This window comes from Pongo abelii, chromosome 17 (assembly GCF_028885655.2).
Source record: "Pongo abelii isolate AG06213 chromosome 17, NHGRI_mPonAbe1-v2.0_pri, whole genome shotgun sequence".
Taxonomy (NCBI): domain Eukaryota; kingdom Metazoa; phylum Chordata; class Mammalia; order Primates; family Hominidae; genus Pongo; species Pongo abelii.
Window position 1 is genome coordinate 50333964 of NC_072002.2, and position 23524 is coordinate 50357487.

Here is a 23524-nt window from a genome sequence, read left to right on the forward strand (position 1 = left end):
CCACCCCCATAGAATGTGACTGTATAAAAACAAGAGTACAGTCATACACTGCATTATATTTTGCCCAACAATGGACTGCATATACAACAGTGGTCCTGTAAGACTATAATGGAGCTGAAAAATTCCTATCACCTAGTGACCATTCCTATCGCCTAGTGTAGGAATCCTAACATCATAGCACAATGCATTACTCGTGTGTTTGTGGTGACAGCCATGCTACCAGTTGTATAAAAGTACAGTACAATTATGTACAGTATATATATATTTGATAATGAAAATAAATGACTTTATTACTGGTTTATGTATTTGCTACACTTTTTATTGTTAGAATATACTCTATTAAAAAAAAGTTAACTGTAAAATGGCCTCAGGTCCTTCAAGAGGTATACCAGACGGCATTATTAGATACACAAATACTTACCAGTGTATTACAGCTGCCTACAGTATTCACAACAGTAACATGCTATATAGGTTTGTAGCCTAGAAGCAATAGGCTATACCATAAAGCCTCAGTGGGTAGTAGGTACACCATCTAGGTTTGTGTAAGTGCATGCTACAATGTTCACACAATGAAAAAATGCCTAACTATGCATTTCTCAGAAAGTATCCCATCATTAAGTGACACATGAATATATACAGTGTATAAGGTTCAGTACCATCAGAAGTTTCAGGCATTCACTATGGGTCTTGGAACACATGCCCTGCAGATAAGCAGGGGACTACTGCATTTACTGAAGTTTGTTTAAACAGTCTCTATTCAAAAGAATAATTAAAAATGTAAAAATTCATTAATGTTTATTAGTAGGCTAATTAAACAGTATTTTGCATTTACATTATATAGGTCCGAACATTCCTACAAGACTTTGCCAAGCTCTGGAGGTGAGAATATTTCAGTCATTACTCCAAATCATTTGAACAAGGACAGCTGTGACTGCTGTGGTTTCCAGAGGTACAGGGAGGATTCAGGGAGTACAATACCAGAATAATTGGATGGCGGGGCTGGTGTGCTGGCAAAAATAGAGGCAAGGTCCCAGTCAGATCTGGGCTGACTCAGCAGATTCTGGCACTAACATCTACAGCTCCTGATTCCTTCTTGACTTGACCTGAGTTGTACAATCTGAACTAGCCAAGTAAACACAATGATAAATCCCTTTCTTCAACAGAGACCACAAAAATCTGACAAAAAAATCTATGTTCCCAACATTAGACAAGCAGAGTTCTCATGCAGTAAGGAAGAATTAGTATAACAAAAAATAGCAACAACAAAACCATAGGAAATACTGAAGGAAAATGAGAAAAGTGAGGCAAAACAAAAGATGAGCAGCGTGAAGATTCAGAACATTCAATATACCTATAACAAAATTTAAGAAAAAAACTATCAACTGAGAAGCAAAAATAAAAGACAACTTGGGTCTTCCCAATATAAGGGCACATCAAATATCAAGCAAAATTAATGAAAGACCAATATCCGAGATATGTGCTAGTCAGTTTAGGATAAAAGAAAAAAAATACAATATCTAGGCCAAAAGACAAAAAGATATTCAGTGAAGCTGTTGTCCACGGATGAAGAGGAAGGAGAGCCACTCTCAGACATGCAAAGACCTGCGCCATTTTTGCTGCTCTTCATGGCGTCTTTATATTTATCCTTTATTTTAAAACATTAAAATGTAATTTCTCTTTTCTTTTTTCTGGAATATCTTTACAAGTAATAAAGAAAGTTTTTTACATTTCTGACACATGAATCAAGTAAAATTTTAAGTGAGAAATAATGCATGAATAATGATAATGAAACAGTAAAACGTTTCAAAAATAAAATTTCTTAAACACCAACAAAATGATCTATCTAGAATTCCTATAACCAAAACAGGTCCATAAAAAACCATAAGGAAGGAGTCTGAGAGAAACTCAGATAATGGAATAGTTGTTTCAAGTCACGCATTTTCAGTATTTGTGGTTTTTATTATCTTCCTGTGATTTTTGGTACTCCACATTTTCTCCACAGTGTGAGTATATAAATATACACACACCTACATACACATACATATATAAAAGAATATACGTATTTGGACAAATATTTTTTGCTAATTTCTTTAAAAAGCTTATAAATTTCTATTACTGCCAGCATGTGTCATAAATATTAAAAATAAACCAATAAAAAAGCATATAAATTTCTAGCAATTGTCCAGAAGATAGAACAGACTACTCTCAAAACAGTATGTTCCCTTTACACCAGAAACTTCCAAGCAGAAGCTGGCTAAACTATCTCATCTTTCAGGAAATATTCCAGAATCATTTCCAGTACAAAGTCAGTTAGATGGTCTCCAAATTCTTTCTAGTTCCCGACTATAACAAATATCAACCTAAAATGATAGCATTACTTACAACAGAAAACAACCTGATTTTAAAATAGGCAAGGCTGGATGCCGTGGCTCACGCCTGTAATCCCAGCACTTTGGAAGGCCAAGGCGGGCGGATCACGAGGTCAGGAGATCGAGACCATCCTGGCTAACACATGGTGAAACCCTGTCTCTACTAAAAATACAAAAAAAAATTAGCCGGGCGTGGTGGCGGGCACCTGTATGTAGTCCCAGCTACTCAGGAGGCTGAGGCAGGAGAATGGCGTAAACCTGTGAGGCAGAGCTTGCAGTGAGCCGAGATCGCGCCACGGCACTCCAGCCTGGGCAACAAAGCAAGACTCCGTCTCAAGAAAATAAATAAATAAAATAAAATAAAATAAAATAAAATAGGCAAAGGACTTGAATAGAAATTTCTCCAAAGCTAAACAAATGGCCATAAGCATATGAAAAAGGTGTTCAACATCATTAATTATTAGGGAAACGCACATCAAAACCACAATGAGATACTACCTAATATACATTAGGATAGCTACTATCAACAAAAACAAAAAACACCAAATGTTGGTGAGGATGTGGAGAAAATGGAACCCTCGTGCACTGTTGATGGGAATGCAAAATGTTGTAGCACTACGGAAACCAGTATGTCAGTTCTCAAGAAAATTTGAAAGTAGAATTAATGTATAATCTAGCAATTCAACTTCTCAGTAAATGCCCCAACAAGTTGAAAGTAGGGTCTCAAAGACATATATATATATATATACACACACACACACATATATCTATACACACACATATATACACATATATCTATACACACATATACATATACATATATATACACATACACACACACACACACACAAACACATACTTTTTTTTTTTTTTTTTTTTTGAGACAGAGTCCCACTCTGTCGCCCAAGCTAGAGTGCAGTGGCGTGATCTCGGCTCACTGCAACCTCAACCTCCTGGGTTCAAGTGATTCTCCTGCCTCAGCCTCTCAAATAGCTGGGACTACAGGTGCCAGCCACCACGCCTGGCTAATTTTTGTATTTTTAGTAGAAGCAGGGTTTCACCATGTTGGCCAGGCTGGTCTCAAACTCCCGACATAAAATAATTCACCCACTAAGTACTGGGATTACAGGCGTGAGCCACCATGCCCAGTCTCAAAGATATTATTTGTACACCAACATTCCATAGCAGCATTATTCACAATAGCCAAGAGGTAGAAGCAACCCAAGTATACAGCCATGGACAAATGAAAACATGCAGTGTATACATTCAATGGATTATTATTCAGCCTTAAAAAGGAAGGAAATTCTGACATGTACTACAAATTGGATGAACCTAGAGGGCATTATGCTAAAGAAATAAGCCAGTCAAAAAAAGAGAATACTGTATGCTTTCCCGTATATAAGGTATCCAGAGTAGTCAAATTCAGAGACTGAAAGAAAAATTGGTGGCTGGGTGAAGGGGGAAATAAGAAACTGTTGTTCAACGGGTAGGTACAGAGTTTCAGTTCTGCAATATGAAGAGTTCTAGAAATAAGGTGCAAAATCATGTGAATATAGTTAACACTAGTGACCTATATACATTTAAAAATGTTTAATATGGCAAATTTTATGTGTATTTTACCTGAAGTTTTTTAAAACAGTAAAATAAAACTATACCATCCTGCACCCAGAATTTGGTCTACTAGTTACTTTCAAATACTACATACATTTAAGTAATCTGATAAAAGGCAAAGAGAAAAAAACTATGTAAAATAAATGCTTCTGATACTTATTACCAAACTGTCCTCCACAGAGTGGACCAAATGAATTTACATCAACAATATGTTAAGAGTTCCCATTTGCACAACCCCATGTCATTACAAAGAATATCTTTTCTTTTTTCTGAGGCAGTTTCACTCTCGTTGCCCAGGTTGGAGTGCAATGGTGCAATCTTGGCTCACCGCAACCTCCACCTACCGGGTTCAAGCGATTCTCCTGTCTCAGCCTCCCGAGCAGCTGGGATTACAGTTGCCTGCCACTACGCCCAGCTAATTTTTGTATTTTTAGTAGAGACGGGGTTTCTCCATGTTGGTCAGGCTGGTCTTGAACTCCTGACCTCAGATGATCCGCCCGCCTCAGCTTCCCATAGTGCTGGGATTACAGGCATGAGCCACCGTGCCCGGCCTGTTTTCTTAAACTGTCGCTAACTCAAGCATGGAAACCGTATCTCCTTATTGCTTTTTTTTTCCTTTCACTTCTAGGAATTTATGAGAAGACCATCACAGATAAGCCAAAACTTAGTTGAAGGGTGATTCAGAGCAATGTTTTCAGTATCAAACTGGAAGTAACATAAATGCCAAAAGGTGATTTAAAGCACTGTTCTTCAATAGCAAGGAACTAGAAGAAATATAAACGCTAAATAGTTAGCTGGCTAAACAAATACTACTTCCATAGAACAATGTAATTTAGCTATTAAATGAGATTTATAATCACATGAAATTTTTTATAGTAAATGTGCAAAAAGACACTATATAAAATGACATGTACAGTCTGATTCTATCCTTCTAAATCTTGCCAAAAGGTATTTAATGGGTGGTAAAAATTTTAGATGGTATCTGCATGTGCTTATCAATGGTTTTTCAACTATGATAAGCATGTACTACTTTTGCAATTAAAAAAAAAAAACTGCCAGGTGCAGTGGCTCACGCCTGTGATCCCAGCACTCTGGGAGGCGAGGGCAGGTGGATCACCTACTTGAGCCCAGCAGTTCGAGACCAGCCTGGGCAACGTGGTGAAACACTGTCTCTACAAAAAGCACAAAAATTAGTTGGGAGTCGTGGCACTCGCCTGTAGTCCCAGCTACTCGGGCGGCTGATCACCTGAGCCCTGGGAGGTCGAGGGTGCAGTCAGTCATGATTGTGCCACTGAGCTCCAACCTGGGTAACAGAGTGAGACCTTGTCTCAAACACACACACACACACACACACTTCACTGCTACCACCCACTGTAGTTCAGGCTTTTACTGCTCAGCACATACATTTTTCGAATTAAGTTGCATCTGGTCTCCCTACTGCTAATCTCTCTCCAATCTAATCCACTCAACAACTATAACCATTTTCAGACACTGCCAACACCACCACTCCTTTCTTCCCTTTGGCCTGTTATCAACCTCTACTGGGCCTGACATTCAAGTTCCCTCCACATTGTGGCTCCAAACTACTTTTCAATCTCATCTCACTTGTAAGAACTGATACAGTAACAACAAAATGTAATCTTTGTTACCAGTTTATTAAGGACTTCCTTTGTCTCAAGAAAGCGTAACTGCCTATAGGCATCACTGTTTTAATCATCAGAGTTCTATGAACGCCTCTCTTGACAGTAATTAGCATTAGTATTAGTATTACATTTCCATTCCATGAATGAGTGAACAGGCACAAAGGACAATAGAGTGTAAATTCCTCTCTGTTACATACTTTAACTTAAAAGAATGAACACTGGCCTAAGGACCCTGGTTTCATCTGTAGCTCCAGCTCTTCCACTAGATGGCACTATTACTCTTTACAAATTCAGTACTTATACAATGCTAAGGATTACTACTGTTCATTTCTTATTCACGTTATTCTCACATATTGTCAGTGTTATTCTCCTACAGAAGGGAAAAAAAAATGCAAGCTGGTAAAATAATTTTACAGTTTCAAAATGATAATTTACTCCTTTGTTCAAAATGCTCAACTGCAGCTCTACAAACTGCATGCCTTGATCACACAGCCCACTTAAGACTTTTTAAGTACTGGACTCTGCTAAAATGATTTAACCAATTATATTGGATATAATTTTATTCAAAATCCTCAAGTGTCTTTCAATCATTTTTATTTATTAAAGTATCATTCTTTTCTGATTTAGTTACAAATAAGTTACCAATTTAAAATATATACCTCTTCTAAGTTACCTTTTTTTTTTTTTTTTTTTAAGGAGTCTCGCTCTGTCGCCCAGGCTGGAGTGCAGTGGCGCGATCTCGGCTCACTGCAAGCTCTGCCTCCCGGGTTCACGCCATTCTCCTGCCTCACACTCCCGAGTGGCTGGGACTACAGGCGCCCGCCAACCACGCCCAGCTAATTTTTTGTATTTTTAGTAGAGACGGGGTTTCACCGTGTTAGCCAGGATGGTCTCGATCTCCTGACCTCGTGATCCACCCGCCTTGGCCTCCCAAAGTGCTGGGATTACAGGCGTTGAGCCACCGCGCCCAGCCCCAAGTTACATTTTAATGGCATTCATTTACTTAACACAAACACCTGAGTGCCTACCGGGGACAGAAACTACTCTAAGCATTGAGGGCATGGTAATAAATATGAAAAACAAAACAAGGTTCTTTATCTCATGAAACTCACATCCTAGTGGCAGGTGCACATGAAAACTAAGTATATAAAGTATTAATAGAAATAAATAATATGGAAGAAAAACAAAAACCAAAATGACAATGTAATACAGTTGGGAAGAGGGGGCCAGAGGAATGGGTAGATGGGACCAAAAGAAAAGGATGTAGGACTGTCTGAAGACTTCACATAGGAATATAAACCTGAATGGAAAAGGAACCAGCTAAGGAAAGAGCAGGAGGCAAGAGCATTCCAGTCCCTCTCTGTTAACAATCAGCAAAGCAAGTAACTCTGATTTTAGAACATGCTTGATATGCCTGAAAAACAAAATGCAAGCAAAGATAATGGTGTCTGACATAAGTTCAAAAGAAGATCCAAAAGTGTAATGGGGACCATTGATTTTTTTTTTTTTTTTTTTTTTTTTGAGACACAGTCTCGCTCTGTCGCCCAGGCTGGAGTGCAGTGGCGTGATCCTGGCTCACTGCAAGCTCCGCCTCCCGGGTTCATGCCATTCTCCTGCCTCAGTCTCCCAAGTAGCTGGGACTACAGGAGCCCACCACCACGCCTGGATAATTTTTTGTATTTTTAGTAGAGACGGGTTTTCACCGTGTTAGCTGGGATGGTCTCAATCTCCTGACCTCGTGATCCGCCCGCCTCGGCCTCCTAAAGTGCTGGGATTACAGGCGTGAGCCACCACGCCTGGCCCATTGATGAGTTTCTAAAGAGGAGTGTGATGGGATCTGATTTCTTAAAAGATCCGTGTAGTTGCAATGATGTAGGGAGATATGAGAGGGAGCAGGAAGATCATCTTTTAAGCCAGGTAGTACATGACAACAACTTAGACGGGTGGTTTGGCAGCAGTTATTAAACACGTATGTTACAGTTCTACTAAATGAAGACATAAAAAGTCTTCCATTTATATGATAGAGCAAACTCATGTTTATCTGCTCCCTCCCAATAAGCCACTAAAATAATAAAGCAGTTTACACAGGCAGAAATCCACAAGTACAGAGGAAAGTGGACCACAGCATACAGATATCAAGAATCTGTTGGAAGGCCAGGTGTGGTGGCTCATGCCTGTAATCTCAGCACTCTGGGAGACTGAGGTGGGCGGGTCACCTAAGGTCAGGAGTTTGAGACAAGCCTGGCCAACATGACAAAACCCTGCCTCTACTAAAAACACAAAAATTAGACAGCCGTGATGGCACGCACCTGTAATCCCAGCTACTCAGGAGGCTGAGGCAGGAGAACTGCTTGAACCCAGGAGGCAGAGGTTGCAGTGAGCTGAGATCACGCCACTGCAGTCCAGCCTGGGTGAGAGAGTGAGACTCCATCTGAAAGAAGGGAAGGGGAAGGGGAAGGAAAGCAAAAGAAAGGAAGAACGAACCTGTTGGAAGATGAGGACAGCTGCAACAGGAAATAATGACCAAAAGTAATGCAATTCATCCTGAGGAATTCTGGACAGGTTCCGGACTTTGAAGTATGAGACTCCCTAATATGTAATGATAAGTCTTAAGGCTGACAAGAAGGATCAACTAAAAATCTTTACACGAATCTGGTAAAACCCTTATCCCATAGAACTAAAAGATGGAAGATAAGAAACTCAGCAAAAGAGTGTGCGCATCTAGGGACCCAAATCACAGTGCTAAGAGGTAAAAGCACTGTTCTAAAAACAGATGTTCTATGTTATCTAACCAGCAAATCTGGGGTGTTTTCCTCTGGAGAAAATGAATGGCCTTGGACAGAAGACTTATAGATAATATTCAGAAATCATCAAAGAAGGCAATAAGACTGGTAACAGGATCACGTCTTTAACATGAATCAGCAATTTCATCTTTAGAAATTATCAGAATTATTAACGGATTAATATGAGTGAAAAGTTAACTAAAGAGATGTTCTCTGAAATTCTGTTAATATAAAAGCAATAAAAATAAACAGTCTGAGCAACACAGCAAAACCTCATCTCTGCAAAAAAAATAAAAAATTGGCAAGGCATGGTGAGGTACACTTGTAGTCCTAGCTACTTGGGAGGCTGAGGCAGGAGGCGTGTGAGGTTATAGTGAGCTATGATCTTGCCACTGTACTCCAGTGTGGATGACAAAGTGAGATCCTATTAAAAAAAAAAAAAGTAACAGAGAACAGAGCAGTTAAATAAATTATGATACATCCATATATTAAAAGGAAAACAATGACATGTAAGATGCATATAATGTATTACATGAAAAGGAAAGGACAGAAAATACAGAGCCCTTAAACAGGGCTAAGTCTTTTACTTAAGCAACTTTTTCCCTTTGATGGAAATAATTACTTGTATTATCAACAACTAAAAGATCACATGACTCCTGAAAAAACTCAGTTAAATATAAAATATTTTAGGACAATATTTAGACCTCAAAAATATAAATCAAGAAACTAGTCACATGCTTCTTTGAAACATTCACAGAGCTGCATCTTACCAAATTCTAAATTTAAATCAAATACAGGCATACCTCGTTTTATCATGCTTCATTTTAATACACTTTCAAGATATTGTGTTTTCTTATAAGCTGAGTTTGTGGCAACCCGGCACCAAACAAGTCTAGAGGTACCATTTTCCCAACAGCATGTGCTCACTTAAGTGTCTGTCAAATTTTGGTATTTCTTGTGCTATTTCAAACTTCTTCACTATTCTTATGCATTATGGTAATCTGTGATCAGTGATTTAAGACAGCACACTTACTCCACACATAGTGTGTTCTCACTGCTCCACTGACTAGCTGTCCCTGTCTCTCCCTCCCTATTTGCTGAGACACAACATTGGAATTGGGCCAATTAAGAATCCTACCACGGCCTCTAAGTGTTCAAGTGAAAGAAAGAATCATGGGCCTCTCACTTTAAATCAAAAGCTAGAAGTGATGAAGCTTAGTGAGGAAGGCATGTCAAAAGCCAAGACAGGCCAGAAGTTAGGCCACTTGCACCAATTAGCCAAGTTGTGAATGCAAAGGCAAAGTTCTCGAAGGAAACTAAAATCGCCACTCCAGGCCAGGTGTGCTGGCTCATGCCTGTAATCTTAGCACTTTGGGAGGCTGAGGCAGGAGGACTGTTTGAGTCCAGAAGGTCAAGACAAGCCTAGGCAACATAGTGAGACCCTGTCTCTACAAAAAAATTTAAAAATTAGCCAGGCATGGTGTCACATGCCTCTACTTCCAGCTACTCAGGAAGCTGAAGTGGAAGGATTGCTAGAGCCCAGAAGGTTGAAGTTGCAGTGAGCCCTGATCAAGCCACTGCACTCAAGCCTGGACAAGAGTGACACAATATCTCAAAAAAAGGTTGGGGGCTACTCTAGTGTACACACAAATAAAGCTAAACAGCCTTACTGGTCATATGCAGAAAGTTTCAGTAGTCTGGATAGAAGATCAAACCAGCCACATTCCCTTAAACTAAAGCCTAATTAATCCACAGCAAGGCCCGAACGCTCTTCAATTCTATGAAGCCTGAGGGAGGTAAAGAAGCTACAGAAGCAAAGTTTGAAAGTAGCAGAGGTTGGTTTATGGGGTTTATGGAAAGAAGCTGTCTCTATAACTTCAAAGTGCAAAGTGAAGCAGCAAGGGCTGATCTAAAAACTGCAGCAAGTTACCCAGAGGCTCTACCTAAGGTCGTTGATGACGGTGGCTACACTAAACAACAGATTTTCCATGTAGAAAAAAGAGCCTGGTACTGGAACAAGATGCCATCTGGGACTTTCATAGCTAGAAAAATGCCTGCCTTCAAAGCTTCAACAAACAAGCTGGCCCTCATTAGGAGCTAAAGTAGCTGATGACTTTAAGTAGAGGCCAATGTTCATTTACCATTCTGAAAATTCTAGAGTCCTTAAGAATTATGCTAAATTTACTCTGCCTGTGCTCTATAAATGAAACAAGTATGGATGACAATACATCTATTTACAGCATAGTTTACTGAGTATTTTAAGCCAACTGTTGAGACCTGCAAAATATTACTATTGGCCAGATGTAGTGATTCCCACCTGTAGTCACAGCACTTTGGGAGGCCAAGGTGGGAGGACAGCTTGACCCAAGAGTTCAAGACTAGCCTGGGCAACATAGTGAGAACTCTTCTTTACAAAACATTTAAAAATTAGCCAGGCATGGTGGCACACACCTGCAGTCCTAGCTACTTCAGAGGCTGAAGCAGGAAGATAACTTGTACTCATGAGTTCGAGGTTACAGTGAGCTGTGATTGCATGACTACTCCAGCCTGGGTGACAGAACAAGAGACTGTCTCCAAAATAACAGTAATAAAAAATTACTATTGACAACATACCTCGTCACCCAAGAGCTCTGATGAAGATGTACAATATGACTAGTGTTCATGCCTGCTAACACGTGTTCTGCCACTTATAGATAAAAGAGCAATTTCGACATTCAAGTCTCACTATTTAAGAAATACATTTCATAAGGCTATATAGCTGCCATAGTGATTCCTGTGATGAATATCGGCAAAGTAAACTGAAAACTTTCAGAAAATGATTCACAATTCTAGATGGCATTAAAAACATTCATGATTCATGGGAGGAGATAAAATATCAACATTAACAGGAGTTTGGAAGAAGTTTATTCCAATGCTCATGGCTGACTTTCTGGGGTTCAAGACTTCAGTGGTGGAAATAACTGCAGATCTGCTGCAAATAGCAAGAGAACGAGAAACAGAAGTGGAGCCTGAAGATGTGACTGAATTGCTCCAATCTCATAAAACTTGTTGATGAGGAGTTGCTTCTTATGGATGGGCAAATAAAGTGGTTTCCTGAGATGGAATCTACTCCCAGTGGAGGTGAAATGACAACAAAGGATTTACTTGATAAAGCAGTAGCAGGGCTTGAGAAAATTGCTTCTAATTTTGAAAGCAGTTCTGCTATAGGCAAAATGCTATCAAATGTACTGCATCCTACAGAGAAATCTTTCAAGAAAGAAGTCAACTGATGCAGCAAACTTTATCACTGTGTTAATAAATTGCCACAGCCACATCCTTCAGCAATCACCACCCTAATCAGCCAACAACCATCAGTATCAAGGCAAGACCCTCCACCAGCAAAGAGTATGACTAACAGAAGGCTCAGATAATTCGTATTTTTAGCAATGAAGTATTTTTAACTAAGATACGTACATTTTTTATACGTAATCCTAATGCTTAGACAACAGTAAAGTGTAATCGTAATACTTAGACAACAGTAAAGTGTAAACATAACTTTTGTATGCACTAGGAAACAATGTCAAAATCAAAATGTCATTTTAATTCTCCTATTCATGTATGCCTTCCAAGATAATAAGCTAACTGAAAAAGTTTATACAATATTTTCAACTTCACAATGGTAAAATGATTCCTACAGCAATCCCTAAGATAAATATTATAAATGTAAACTAAAGTTATTAATAGTCTATTTTAACAGTTATCGGGGGGGGGGGGGGGTGTGTGTGTGTGTGTGCACGCACGTGACAGAGTCTTGCTCTGTCACCCAGTCTGGAGGGCAGTGGTATGATCTCAGCTCACTGCAACCTCCACCTCCCAGGTTCAAGTGATCCTCCTGCCTCAGCCTCCCAAGTAGCTGAGACTACAGGCACCCACCACCACACCTGGTTAATTTTTTTTTTTTTTTTTTTTAGTAGAGATGGAGTTTCACCATGTCGGCCAGGCTGGTCTTGAACTCCTGACCACAAGTGATTCACCCAGCTCAGCTTCCCAAAGTACTGAGATTACAGGTGTGAACCACACACCCGGCCCAACAGTTATCTGCTTCTGCTTAGTAACCAACTATAGTCAGAAGTTTCAAAAATAATGATTAATGATGTCTTAAAACACAAATTTTAAACCACTTCATGTTTTCATTCATTACACATGCTTTAATAATGGCTTCCTTAAGAAATATGAAATGGCCAATTCCTGAACTTATCTTTAAATTTATGTTCCATTTTCAAAAAAGCAGTAACAAATGACACATCAGTATCTGGTCAATCACTGTTAATGTTCAAAGATACACAATAGATGAAAATTATTTGATAGTATCACAGCTGATTCAGAAAATATAAATCTTCACCTCTCAGTCTCAACTTCAAAGTGATGCCACCTACTTGGTACAAAAAAGTCTAAATATCTCAAATCATTTCCACATCTTCTACAAAGGAATAACATAGCTCTAAGTGATAATTTACAAAGAGTTCTGTGGAATAACTTCCAAGTTTACTTCTGTACTTGTAAAGAGTATTTCTTTACTTGTTAAAAAACAGCTGAACATAATTAAGGTGATTTCCTCTTTATAATATAAAATCCAGTTATGCAGAACAACAAAAAAAGTTCCTAGAAGGCTTTATTTCAAGACAGTGATTACCTCTAAGAGAGGGAGCAGAAAAAGTTGGAAAAATAGGGCTTTAGCATTTGCTGTAATCTTAGATTTAAGTAAAAACAGGAAGCAATGTGTCTTTTTGATGAAGTGCACTGGCTCTGGAGGCAGATTCTCTGGGTTCCTAACAACTCACTAGCTCTTTGTGACCTTAGGCAAGTTACTTAATCTCCCTGTGCCTCAGTTCTGTATCTATCAAATGTGAATAATACATCCTGCTGTGTAAGTTTAAATGAGTTGCTTATGTGAAGTGCCTAGAATAGTACCTGACACATGAATGTTAACATTATTATTATCATCAGCCTCATAATCTATGACTATCAACTATGAAATGTGGCTGGAAGGCACCGGGGAAAGAGGGGTTTGTGGGGAGTAGCATCTGATCTATTTTCTACAGTTATACTTCAAATATAAATTCTATTTTTGTAAACAGTGACAAATGACCATAATCATAAGTGAGAAAGTATAAAGTAGAATAAAGTTACAGTCTTCTCTTCAATTTTCAAAAACATGAGACAATACAGGCTTCAGGGTTTGATATTTATTTTTAGCAGGAAGAATATACTAATGGTGACGACATCGTTAGAAGATACGCCCATGTCCAATATCTGCAACAGAAGCTCAATAGAAGTTAAAGAAACCATACTAAAAGACTAAAGACAAAAATTGTATGACATTACTTACCCTTAATTCTGTGGACAATAAAACAAGTAACACTATGTTTAAGATTGAGGTTTCATCACAAGGTGAAATACTGGCAAGTTAATTATCAAATTCATCTAAAAAAAAAAAAAAAAACCATCTTTTCCTTTCCATGTAGAAGTGGGCAACCTCTTCAAAGGTAGAGCATAGTGCCCGCCAACAATCATCATCTGAGGGTATTTATACGAGCAGAGAAGGAGTAAATTGAAAAGGGGTAGTGCTAACTTAAGAGCTGGGAATTTGAGGTGGGAATAATTAAGTAGCAGCTCCCATGGGTAGCAATGGCAATCTAATCTAAGCACCATTTTTGGCCCAATTAGAGACTGCTGAATCAATAACTAAACACTAATAAAAATAACTTAATGGGATACTACCATGACATTCCTACAAATTTACAGTGAGCTTTCTGTAAATAAAGGGATTCAAATTAGAAATTCTCCTACATATTATTACAATAAGAAATTGCCACAGCAATACAATTTAAACAAGAACTCATCAACTGAAAGATTTTTTTACATAAAACCAAATCTGGCTCATGTATCCCTAACAATTGCTACTCTAATCAAAGGAAATATGAGCATTTTTTTAAATCACCTCCTGCACTCCCAGATTTCTCATTAGTGGTATTAATTATTACTTAACTTACAGGAGCAATGAATTTCTACCTAAGGATGTGAGCCGGGAGTGGTGCTGGGAACATGTAAGCATTAGAATTGGCGGGTGGAATTAAGGGAGTAATTTAAAGACTTAATGGTATACCTAAAAGACTACATCTTCTCAAAACAGAAACTAAATAAATCCTACTACAAGTTACTGCCACCTGCTATTTTCCTATTATTTCTGTGATAGATTAGGGTTAAACTGGTAAGATAAATTATAGTTGCATGGAATTTCACAAGAATAATTTTTAAATGCAATCAATTTTGCTAATTCCAAATTTCTAAGTTTACTTGCAAGGTTAATTTGGTTCAAGTAGAAGAAAAACCATTAATACAAGGAGAAGCTTACCTGGGCTACTGTTTAAAAAGGTCTATGTTAAAAAATGCAAAATGTGCACATAGATTAAAATATTTAAAAATTCCTAACAAAAAGAGAATTAAATAAATAAGCACTAAAGAAGAAAAAGGTTACGCACTTCCAATTTATGCTCTTTCTCTGCAAGGGCTTCCTTTTGACAACGAAGAAAATCTGCTAACATTCGAGTGAGTTGCTTTCTATCATCTATTTCTGCCGCCAATCTGCCATTGTAATCTGCCAGCAACATACACGCATCCTCTACCATTTTGGAAAGCCTTTCTCCAGATTCTTTATCTAAGAAAAGCACGGGATAATAAAATATTATACAACAAAAACAATGACATATGCTGTTCTCTCATCCCAACTCCCAAAAAAGTTCTGGATCACATTTTCTTTTCTTACCTGTTATTTTATCTAACAGAGATACTTCTTGGACTTCAACAGGTAAAGAAGCTATCCTCTGATGAACTGCTGCATCACCTGAGGCTGCATTTTCTAGATCTTGTAATGCTCTAACGAGATCTAGAGTCTAAAAAGTACACAACTTCAGAACCAAAATAAATTGAGCTTAAACAAGTGCAAAAGACTTTAATTTCATATTCTTTCATCCCTATGGGCTATTTACTAGTACAAAGCTTCTAATATAAACTGCTTGTGAAGACAATCAATTTCTTTCATATATTAAGAAAAAAGGAGGCTATACAATGTTAGGTGTTGAAAATATAAACAGGACAAGGCCCTAGACCTTGAAGACAGCTTACTCCAGTGGTGGAGACAGAGTGTAATAATAATTATCTGAGTACTAAAATGAAGTAAGTAACTGATTTATATGGCAAATACATCAGTGGTGAAAGAGAAGGTAGGCTATAACATCAACCTAGAGAATACAAGTTTTATGTATGATACATTCATTACATTATCATTGTACACTAGAAGATTTTTTTTAGTATTAAATTGGATATTATGGAAAGAGGGTTACAAATAATCTACTACAACACAGAAGAGTCTCCCAGATTTCATTTCTAAATGCTGTAATTGAAGCCCAAGAGAAATGTAGTTCTAGAATATGTTCAAATATGATATCTTCAAGTATCCTATGGCTTGTTAATAAGGTCATTAAAATATTTCAAAATTCCATAATCTGATGACTAATATATATTGCTTAACCAGTACTGAAATTATTTTATCATTAAAATATTTTACTTCCATTGTTTTCATATAAGCTATAATTAGGAGGGAAGAGCAACTCTTTGCTGGTGATTTCACAACTCATGTCTATAAAGTTATTCCAAAGAAAAACAATTAAATTTTATTTTTACTAGTTTCCATTCTCCAGCCCATCTTTTTCATCTTTCTTTCTTAATTTCTAATACTAGATTCAGAAACACTAGGAAATTACACATATGCTTTAAAAAATACAGGATATTAGTAATTCTGTGTATATATTAAGATTTTTAAACTATTCCCTTGAAAAAAAGAGTAGCACATGACAAATGATCAAATGTGGTAGGAATGAATGAAACTAGTAAGAAATATACTCTCCTACGTGTGCTCACTCATTAGAAGTGTTTAAAATTTCAGTATTTTAAAAAATAATTTCGTTGTAAGATATATCCCTCTACAATTAAGGTGTGCTTAAGAGTAACAACAATTACCAGAAAGCTTGTTTCTCATGTTGCCACAACTAATATATTATTTTTAAAATCATTCTTAGAAAATTCTAATTGTCTGGAGTTCTAAGAAGAAATCTGGCTTTATTGTCTTGGCAATGCATTGATGCTTTAATTACAACCTGATCTCATCACACCTTCACAGTCCTACATGAGTACATTCTAAGTTCCCAATGCCTGATCAAGCATCAGATAAGAAAGTAAAATTGTCTGAAACAACACTAAGCCTAGTACTTCCTACCAGAGGAGAATTAAATGAGTTTAATGGGAACCTACAAAGAGATTTTAGCCATTCTTATAAAGAATAACACACACACAAAAATGAAGACCACAAAGCTGAACCATTGATAATTAAGCAGCACAACTAATCTAAAAAACGGTCATTATAAAACAAAGAGCAACAGCATTTTACACAAGTACTAGAGAAGAGGCAGATGATTACTTAAAAATACTCCTAAGATATGCAACTGTGGTTACCCTTTCATCAGGGAGAGCGGAAGGAGACCAGATCCTTTATCTAGAACTCAGGTAAAACACTGTTCATGGAATCATCAGGCTCTTAGCCAAAAATGATTTTCTGTCATGAGTTATTACCAAATAGGAAGAGACATAAATCTTAGTGTTTGGTTGTTCCAAATGTTACGTTCTTATCACTTTTCTATTCAAGCTCTTGTCCACAGTGGCCAGTGGGCTTCAGCATTCCTATCATTGAACAAACAGGTAGGTTGACTCAGGTCGTGGCCTTGGTCTGATTCCTTCTGCTTCTCCAGTACTGAGACTAATATAAATCCACAGTTACAGGTAGTAATTGATTGTATTTTTCTTTCACCTTCATGGGGGAAAGAGCTTCTCCCAGCCTCTGATTTTATTCAGTGAATTTGGGTCCAGTCCTCTAACTCCCACGGAGCACTGTGAGTTCCTGTGACCTTAGAGGATACTAATTTCTGGCAACCCCATGTCTGCTTCTGCACCAGGGCTCAGCAGGAGCCAGGTTTTGTCTCACCTATGAAGTTAGGTGCACAATTTCTAGCCCATGAAAATACATTCGCCTTAAGAGTATGGTTATGTCTTCATTTTCTCATTTTACACGTTATCTGTCCCCCCTACATGTTTGAAACATAGAAGGAGGAAGCTTAAAGACTCAATGCCCACTTAATTTAAAAAAAAAAGTCTTTCTGGAATTAATCTGATGGTTAAGGAATACCATACCATACCAACATGTAGGAGGACACAGAGTGTTAAGATAATAATTCTAACTTATTTTTCCACAAAACTACATAGTTCTATATAGTTACATAGAAATGTATGAACACATATATATCACTCTAACACTACTTTTTTTTTTTTTTGAGACGGAGTCTCGCTCTGTCGCCCAGGCTGGAGTGCAGTGGTGCGATCTCGGCTCACTGCAAGCTCTGCCTCCCGGGTTCACGCCATTCTCCTGCCTCGCCTCCCGAGTAGCTGGGACTACAGGCGCCCGCCACCACGCCCAGCTAATTTTTTTGTATTTTTTAGTAGAGACGGGGTTTCACCGTATTAGCCAGGATGGTCTCGATCTCCTGACCTCGTGATCCGACCACCTTGGCCTCCCAAGTGCTGGGATTACAGGCGTGAGCCACTGCGCCCGGCCACTCTAACACTACCTTTTACATTTAAAAACAAAAATACTTAAAGGGGCAGTGTTTATGTCCAAGAATGAAAATTTTAGTGTATTTAAATCATACATGGGCCAGGCACAGTGGCTCATGCCTATAATCCCAGCATTTTGGGAGGCCAAGGCGGGAGGATCACTTGAGGCCAGGAGTTCAAGACCAGCCTGGCCAACATAGTGAAACCCCATCTCTATTAAAAACACAAAAATTAGCTGGGCTTGGTGGCCTGTGCCTGTAATCTCAGCTATTTGGAAGGCTGAGGCAGGAGAATCGCTTGAACCCAGGAGGCAGAGGTTGCAGTGAGCCAAGACAGTGCCACTGAACTCCAGCCCTGGGGCCAGAGTGAAACTCCGTCTCAAAAAAAAATCATATAACAAAATAGGCATGTTTTGTTTTATTTTTAAAAGTTGAAATAGCTAAAATCTCACATCTAACCATATTTGGCAATTAAAAATCCTCTTTCTATACAAAATATGATTTCTATGCAAAATATACAATATACAACATACTAAATTTAACATAAGCAATTTGTTAATGAGGAAGAGATATTCATGTGGTTTCTTTCTTGTACCCAACAGTATAACAGAAATCAATTTACAGAAGTGAAACGAAATTAATAAAGCTTGATGGCAACATGAAGTAAAAGTTTGTAACTCTTTTAACAGGGTAAAATTTCTACCTGTGGTGGTTCACTTGGAGATCCCAGAGAGGAACAGTTTTCATTTTCATCCACCTTTATCTGTTCGTAAGTTCGCTTCCTAGGCTTCTTATCACCATCTGAAATGAAAGAACATTTAAGTTTTAATGAAAGAATACATTTTAATGAAGAGATCGAGGTAAGAGATCAGGATTCTAGACTTACACAGAGCTTGTTTAAGTTGTTCTAATACATCATTTTCATAAACAGACCTTTCTTCCCAAATAGATAACACTCTTCCAAGGTGCTTCTTACAACTTTCATCAGTTTCACTAAAAAAAAAAAAAACATAAAAATAAAAAAGAAAAAAAAGAAAAATGTTAACAGTAAAAATGCACAGTGCTATTGAAAAGGTAACAGTAACTTTAAATATAATCAGACATTCATTCCCTGGAAAAAACTGTCCAAATGTCTACTTAGCATCACTATGTGGCCAGCAGCTCAAAAGTGAAGTGATCTAGACACACTGCTTGCTTCTACTAAACATTCTATAAACATATTACACAACCAAAAAAAGTTTAAACTGTAAAAGTTTTAGTACTGGCTACTAGGGATTTCCTATCCTAATGGGGGCTGGACATGGGGCTAAGGAAGATTTCTAATAGGTTATTTTTTTAATTTATTCAACAAATACTTATTGATCCAGTTACTATCTTTGACATGGAGATGCAAATGCAGCTTATGGCAGCTGTTATTTATAAGTATCACAAAAGAGAACAAAGTGCTTAAGACAGACCTGGCCCAGTTTAAGAGATATCCAGAAGAGTATTTAAGGAAATGATATTTAATTTGAGATCTTAAGACTAGACATATGGGGAAATGAAAAACAGAATACTCCCAACTGTTTCCTACCTCCTTCATTGCTATCACTGTAGACTGAAACACTATTATCTCTTGCTTGGAATTTTGTAAAGTCTTCTCACGCTCTCCCAGCCTCTACTCTTTTACTCTATTCTGTACAAAGCATCCTAATAATGTAAATCAGATTATACAGCTCTTGATCCTCCAAGAGCTACCAATCACATCAAGAATAAAACCAAAATCCTTACTCTGGGCCACAAGGCCCACATGCTCTGCTTTCTGGCAATCCCTCAGTACACACTCCCTAATACCTAATACCATACAAATCTCCTTGCTAAGGTCCTCAAACATGTCCAGCATATAAGCTATCTCATTTTTTCGGCCACATATTCTCTCTACCTAGAATCCTTTCTGCCTAGTCAAATGACTCATTTCATCCCTTCCTTTAGTCTTTGTTCAAATGCCACCTTCCCCAAATAGTTGTTCTTTATCTCATCACGTAACTGAGCACCCTCATACCATCTAGTTCCTTCCCTGCTTTGTATTTCTTGCTAGCATTTGTCATCTGACATTATGCATTCACTTGTCTATCTACTTATTAATTTTGTCATCCAATGAAATGTAGGCTCCAGTAGAACAAAACTTTGTCTTGGTCACTACTACTCAGGGTTTTGCATATAGTAGGCAGCCAATAAATATTTTACTGAATTCTAGGGAGGGGCAACATATATAGAAGACTTAAGGCTGAAAGAACTAAAAAAGGTTAATTTAGCTTAAACTGTAGACTATAGACTGTGTGGAATAAATGTGAGACAGGAGTCTGGGGAGATAGGCAGTGCCACGAAGGAACATCTTAAGTCTTGTTCAGGACTTTAGACTTCAACTCTAAAACAAATGGGAACCACTCAAAGGCAAGGAAGTATTATGACCAGCTCTCAACTCTGTCTAGTTTTCTAAAGAAATTAAACAATACTAAAGGGCATTGAAATTATACCGAAAATACATTATGGTAACTAAAAGGGAAAGAAATCCAAAGAACCGAGTCAATGTGTACTATATGAGATATGAGGACTGAAGGAGAAAGAAGAGTTTAAAGATAACACAATTTCTTGCATAGGCATCTGGATAGATCGAGTTGCCATTCACAGAGTATAAAACCTACAGGAGGGACAAGTATGGTGGGAAACAAGGACATAATGAGTTCTGTATCAGACACAGTGAGTCTGAAATGTTTGAGATGCATACAAGTAAAAATGTCAAAAGGCAATTGGGCACACAGGTTTGGAACAAAAAAAAATCTGGACTGGAGCATAAAACTATAAGTCATTACAGTGTGGAGAATAACCAAATACATGCGATGTACAAAATTACCCAGAGGACAAGTAAAGAAAAGAAACAGGCCAGATGTGGTGGCTCACGTTTGTAATCCCAGCACTTTGGGAGGCCGAGGCACGTGGATCACAAGGTCAGGAGTTCAAGACCAGCCTGGCCAAGATGGTGAAACCTTGTCTCTACTAAAAACACAAAAATTAGCCAGGCACGGTGGCAGGCACCTGTAATTCCAGCTACTTGGGAGGCTGAGGTAGGAGAATCGCTTGAACCCAAGCACCAGAGGTTGCAGTGAGCCGAGATCGCACCACTGTACTCCAGCCTGGGTAAGAGTGAGACTCTGTCTCAAGAAAAAAAAAAAAAAAAAGAATAGAAACAGTACTAAGTGTACATGGAAATATTCGTTACAAGATTGATAGCTTTATAAACACACAAATTTTTACGTCAATACCTTCATTCATTTTTAATGAAATTCATTCCAATATAGCAGTTGGTTCTGGTCTCTTAAAGGAAAGCTGTAACCCAAGTACTCCGAAGGCCCACCTTAGCAACAGTTCAAAAAATATTTTTCCTTCACAGAAGGCATTTAATACATTTATAAATGCCATTTAGAGGGAAGTCTTTTCAAATAAAAGAATCAAAAAACTATATTCCCTACTTTTTATTTTAATAGCTTAAGGCAAATTTTAGCAAAAGGACATATGGTACATTTAAAACAGATTACGTAACACCCAAAACAATGATCGTACCTTGAAACATGCTTAAAAGCCTCCACTATAACTGGTGCAAAATCTTTTGTAAACTCTGGACCCTTCCTCTTGCTGTTCTGTATGACATCATTGGCTAGGTAGAGAAAAGTAAGCTTCCTGTTTGGTTTGGCTGAAAAATAAGAAAAAGTTAAAAATCTACTTAAAACATCTTTACTTGGACAAACTTTCTCAATACCTGAATTAAGCATTTTGAGAACTAAAATAACCCTACTAACCTTTATGTATCATTTCAACCCTAGTCTCTCATTTCACTACCAAACTAACCAGTCACTGCTGCTAAAATCACCAGAACAACTAATGTCTATGTAAAAATGCATCTCGGTGACTCTATCCTGTATTAAATTTTAGTAAAACCATTACAAAATATATGAAATATAGTCATTTAAAATAAGATGGTGATTGGTCATGTTATTAAGATGGCAACCTAAATCCTACATTGAATTTAGGATTGTTTAAATAGACATGTTAATTCAAAATCATTATTAAGTTATTATGAAACAACAGAAGAGCACGAAATGTAAAACAGGTTGAAAGAGATGTCCCTTCAATCAATTACTATTTTTTGTTTATGCAATAAATATTTGCCAAGCTAACAGATTAACTGCTAGGGAGAGTAAATGGGAAAAGTTTAGATGCTTCTGTCTTTAGATTACATGGCCATAAATTTTAAACTGAATTCATTGTGACAAAAATATTCCCCTACTCACTATGCTCTGTGGGTGTAGTCATTTCTCTAAGGAAATAGACAAGATTTCAACAGTTGTGGGCCACAGTACATTTTTACTGGTTACAATGTTAAATAGCATACTACTACTGAATATGACTCAAATAAGATTATACATAAGGAAAACAGTGCTGAACATAATCTTTTATACTATTCTTATATTTTACTAGAATTAAATTTGAATCACTCAATGTAGTACAGTTATATTCAGAAGCATCATACCTTGTGGCATCCATAGTACAATGGTGTAGGAAACTTATGGTCAGGACCAATTATGCAGTATCCTATTGATGTGGGCTATCTTATTGGATTTAAGACAAAAATCTTGATCAGGCTACATGTGGTCCTCTAGATGTTAAGTATTCAATTTACAAATTTAAGCATTTGACATATTAAAAAGTCTCCTCTGAGTTCACATCATTCTCGAGGAGCAACTAGAAGCCCAACCTTCTCATATACTAAGTCACAACTGATCAAACTTTACAAACCTGTGCCATGCCACTGTATAACCTGGTTTGTCTGTTTAAATTGCTGTCTACCACTTTTCATGATTTTGAAAGTTGCTGGCATGGAATACAGATAAGAAGAGATGGCTATAACAGAGACCAACTTCTGGTTTTCAGGCTCCTTGTCTGGTTAGATAAACCAGTGTATAACTGGTTAAGATATCAGGACCCTATCCTAACATTCAGTCCTGTCTCTTTTGTACCCATCCCTGCCCTCTCAATCCCACCCACAAAATAGATTGGTATTGTTCAATCCAGATTTTTGCCTTCCCAGTGTCAAATGAGTTTAGAAACTCAAATTTGTATTATCTAATTGGGAGATTGCCTGCATTACTTTTGAATGGGTACCTGAACAAACAGAATCCTTTCACTGCACTTTTACTATGTGCTACACAGTATTCCAAGCACTTTACATATATTATCTCAATCCTAACAATATGTCTCTATTTGGCAGTTGAACAAACAAAGTCAAAAACATTATTTGCCCTCAGGGAAATAATGAGGAAGAGATAAGCCAGGATTGGAATCCAAAAAGTCCAACAGCCAAGCAAATCCCTCTTAACAAC

At 37.7% G+C, this 23524-nt stretch overlaps 1 protein-coding gene across 5 annotated transcripts in view; it reads right to left on the minus strand.

The window, feature by feature from the left end:
- RPRD1A (regulation of nuclear pre-mRNA domain containing 1A) overlaps positions 1-23524 on the minus strand; it is a 77817-nt gene that overhangs the window by 22210 nt on the left and 32083 nt on the right. For 3 of the 5 annotated variants that reach the window (NM_001132558.1, XM_054537499.2, XM_054537500.2), the window contains 5 exon segments: positions 14928-15103; positions 15212-15338; positions 18811-18908; positions 18994-19100; positions 21708-21837. In NM_001132558.1, coding sequence (NP_001126030.1) covers positions 14928-15103; positions 15212-15338; positions 18811-18908; positions 18994-19100; positions 21708-21837 — 638 coding nt within the window. 5 annotated transcript variants of the gene reach the window in all.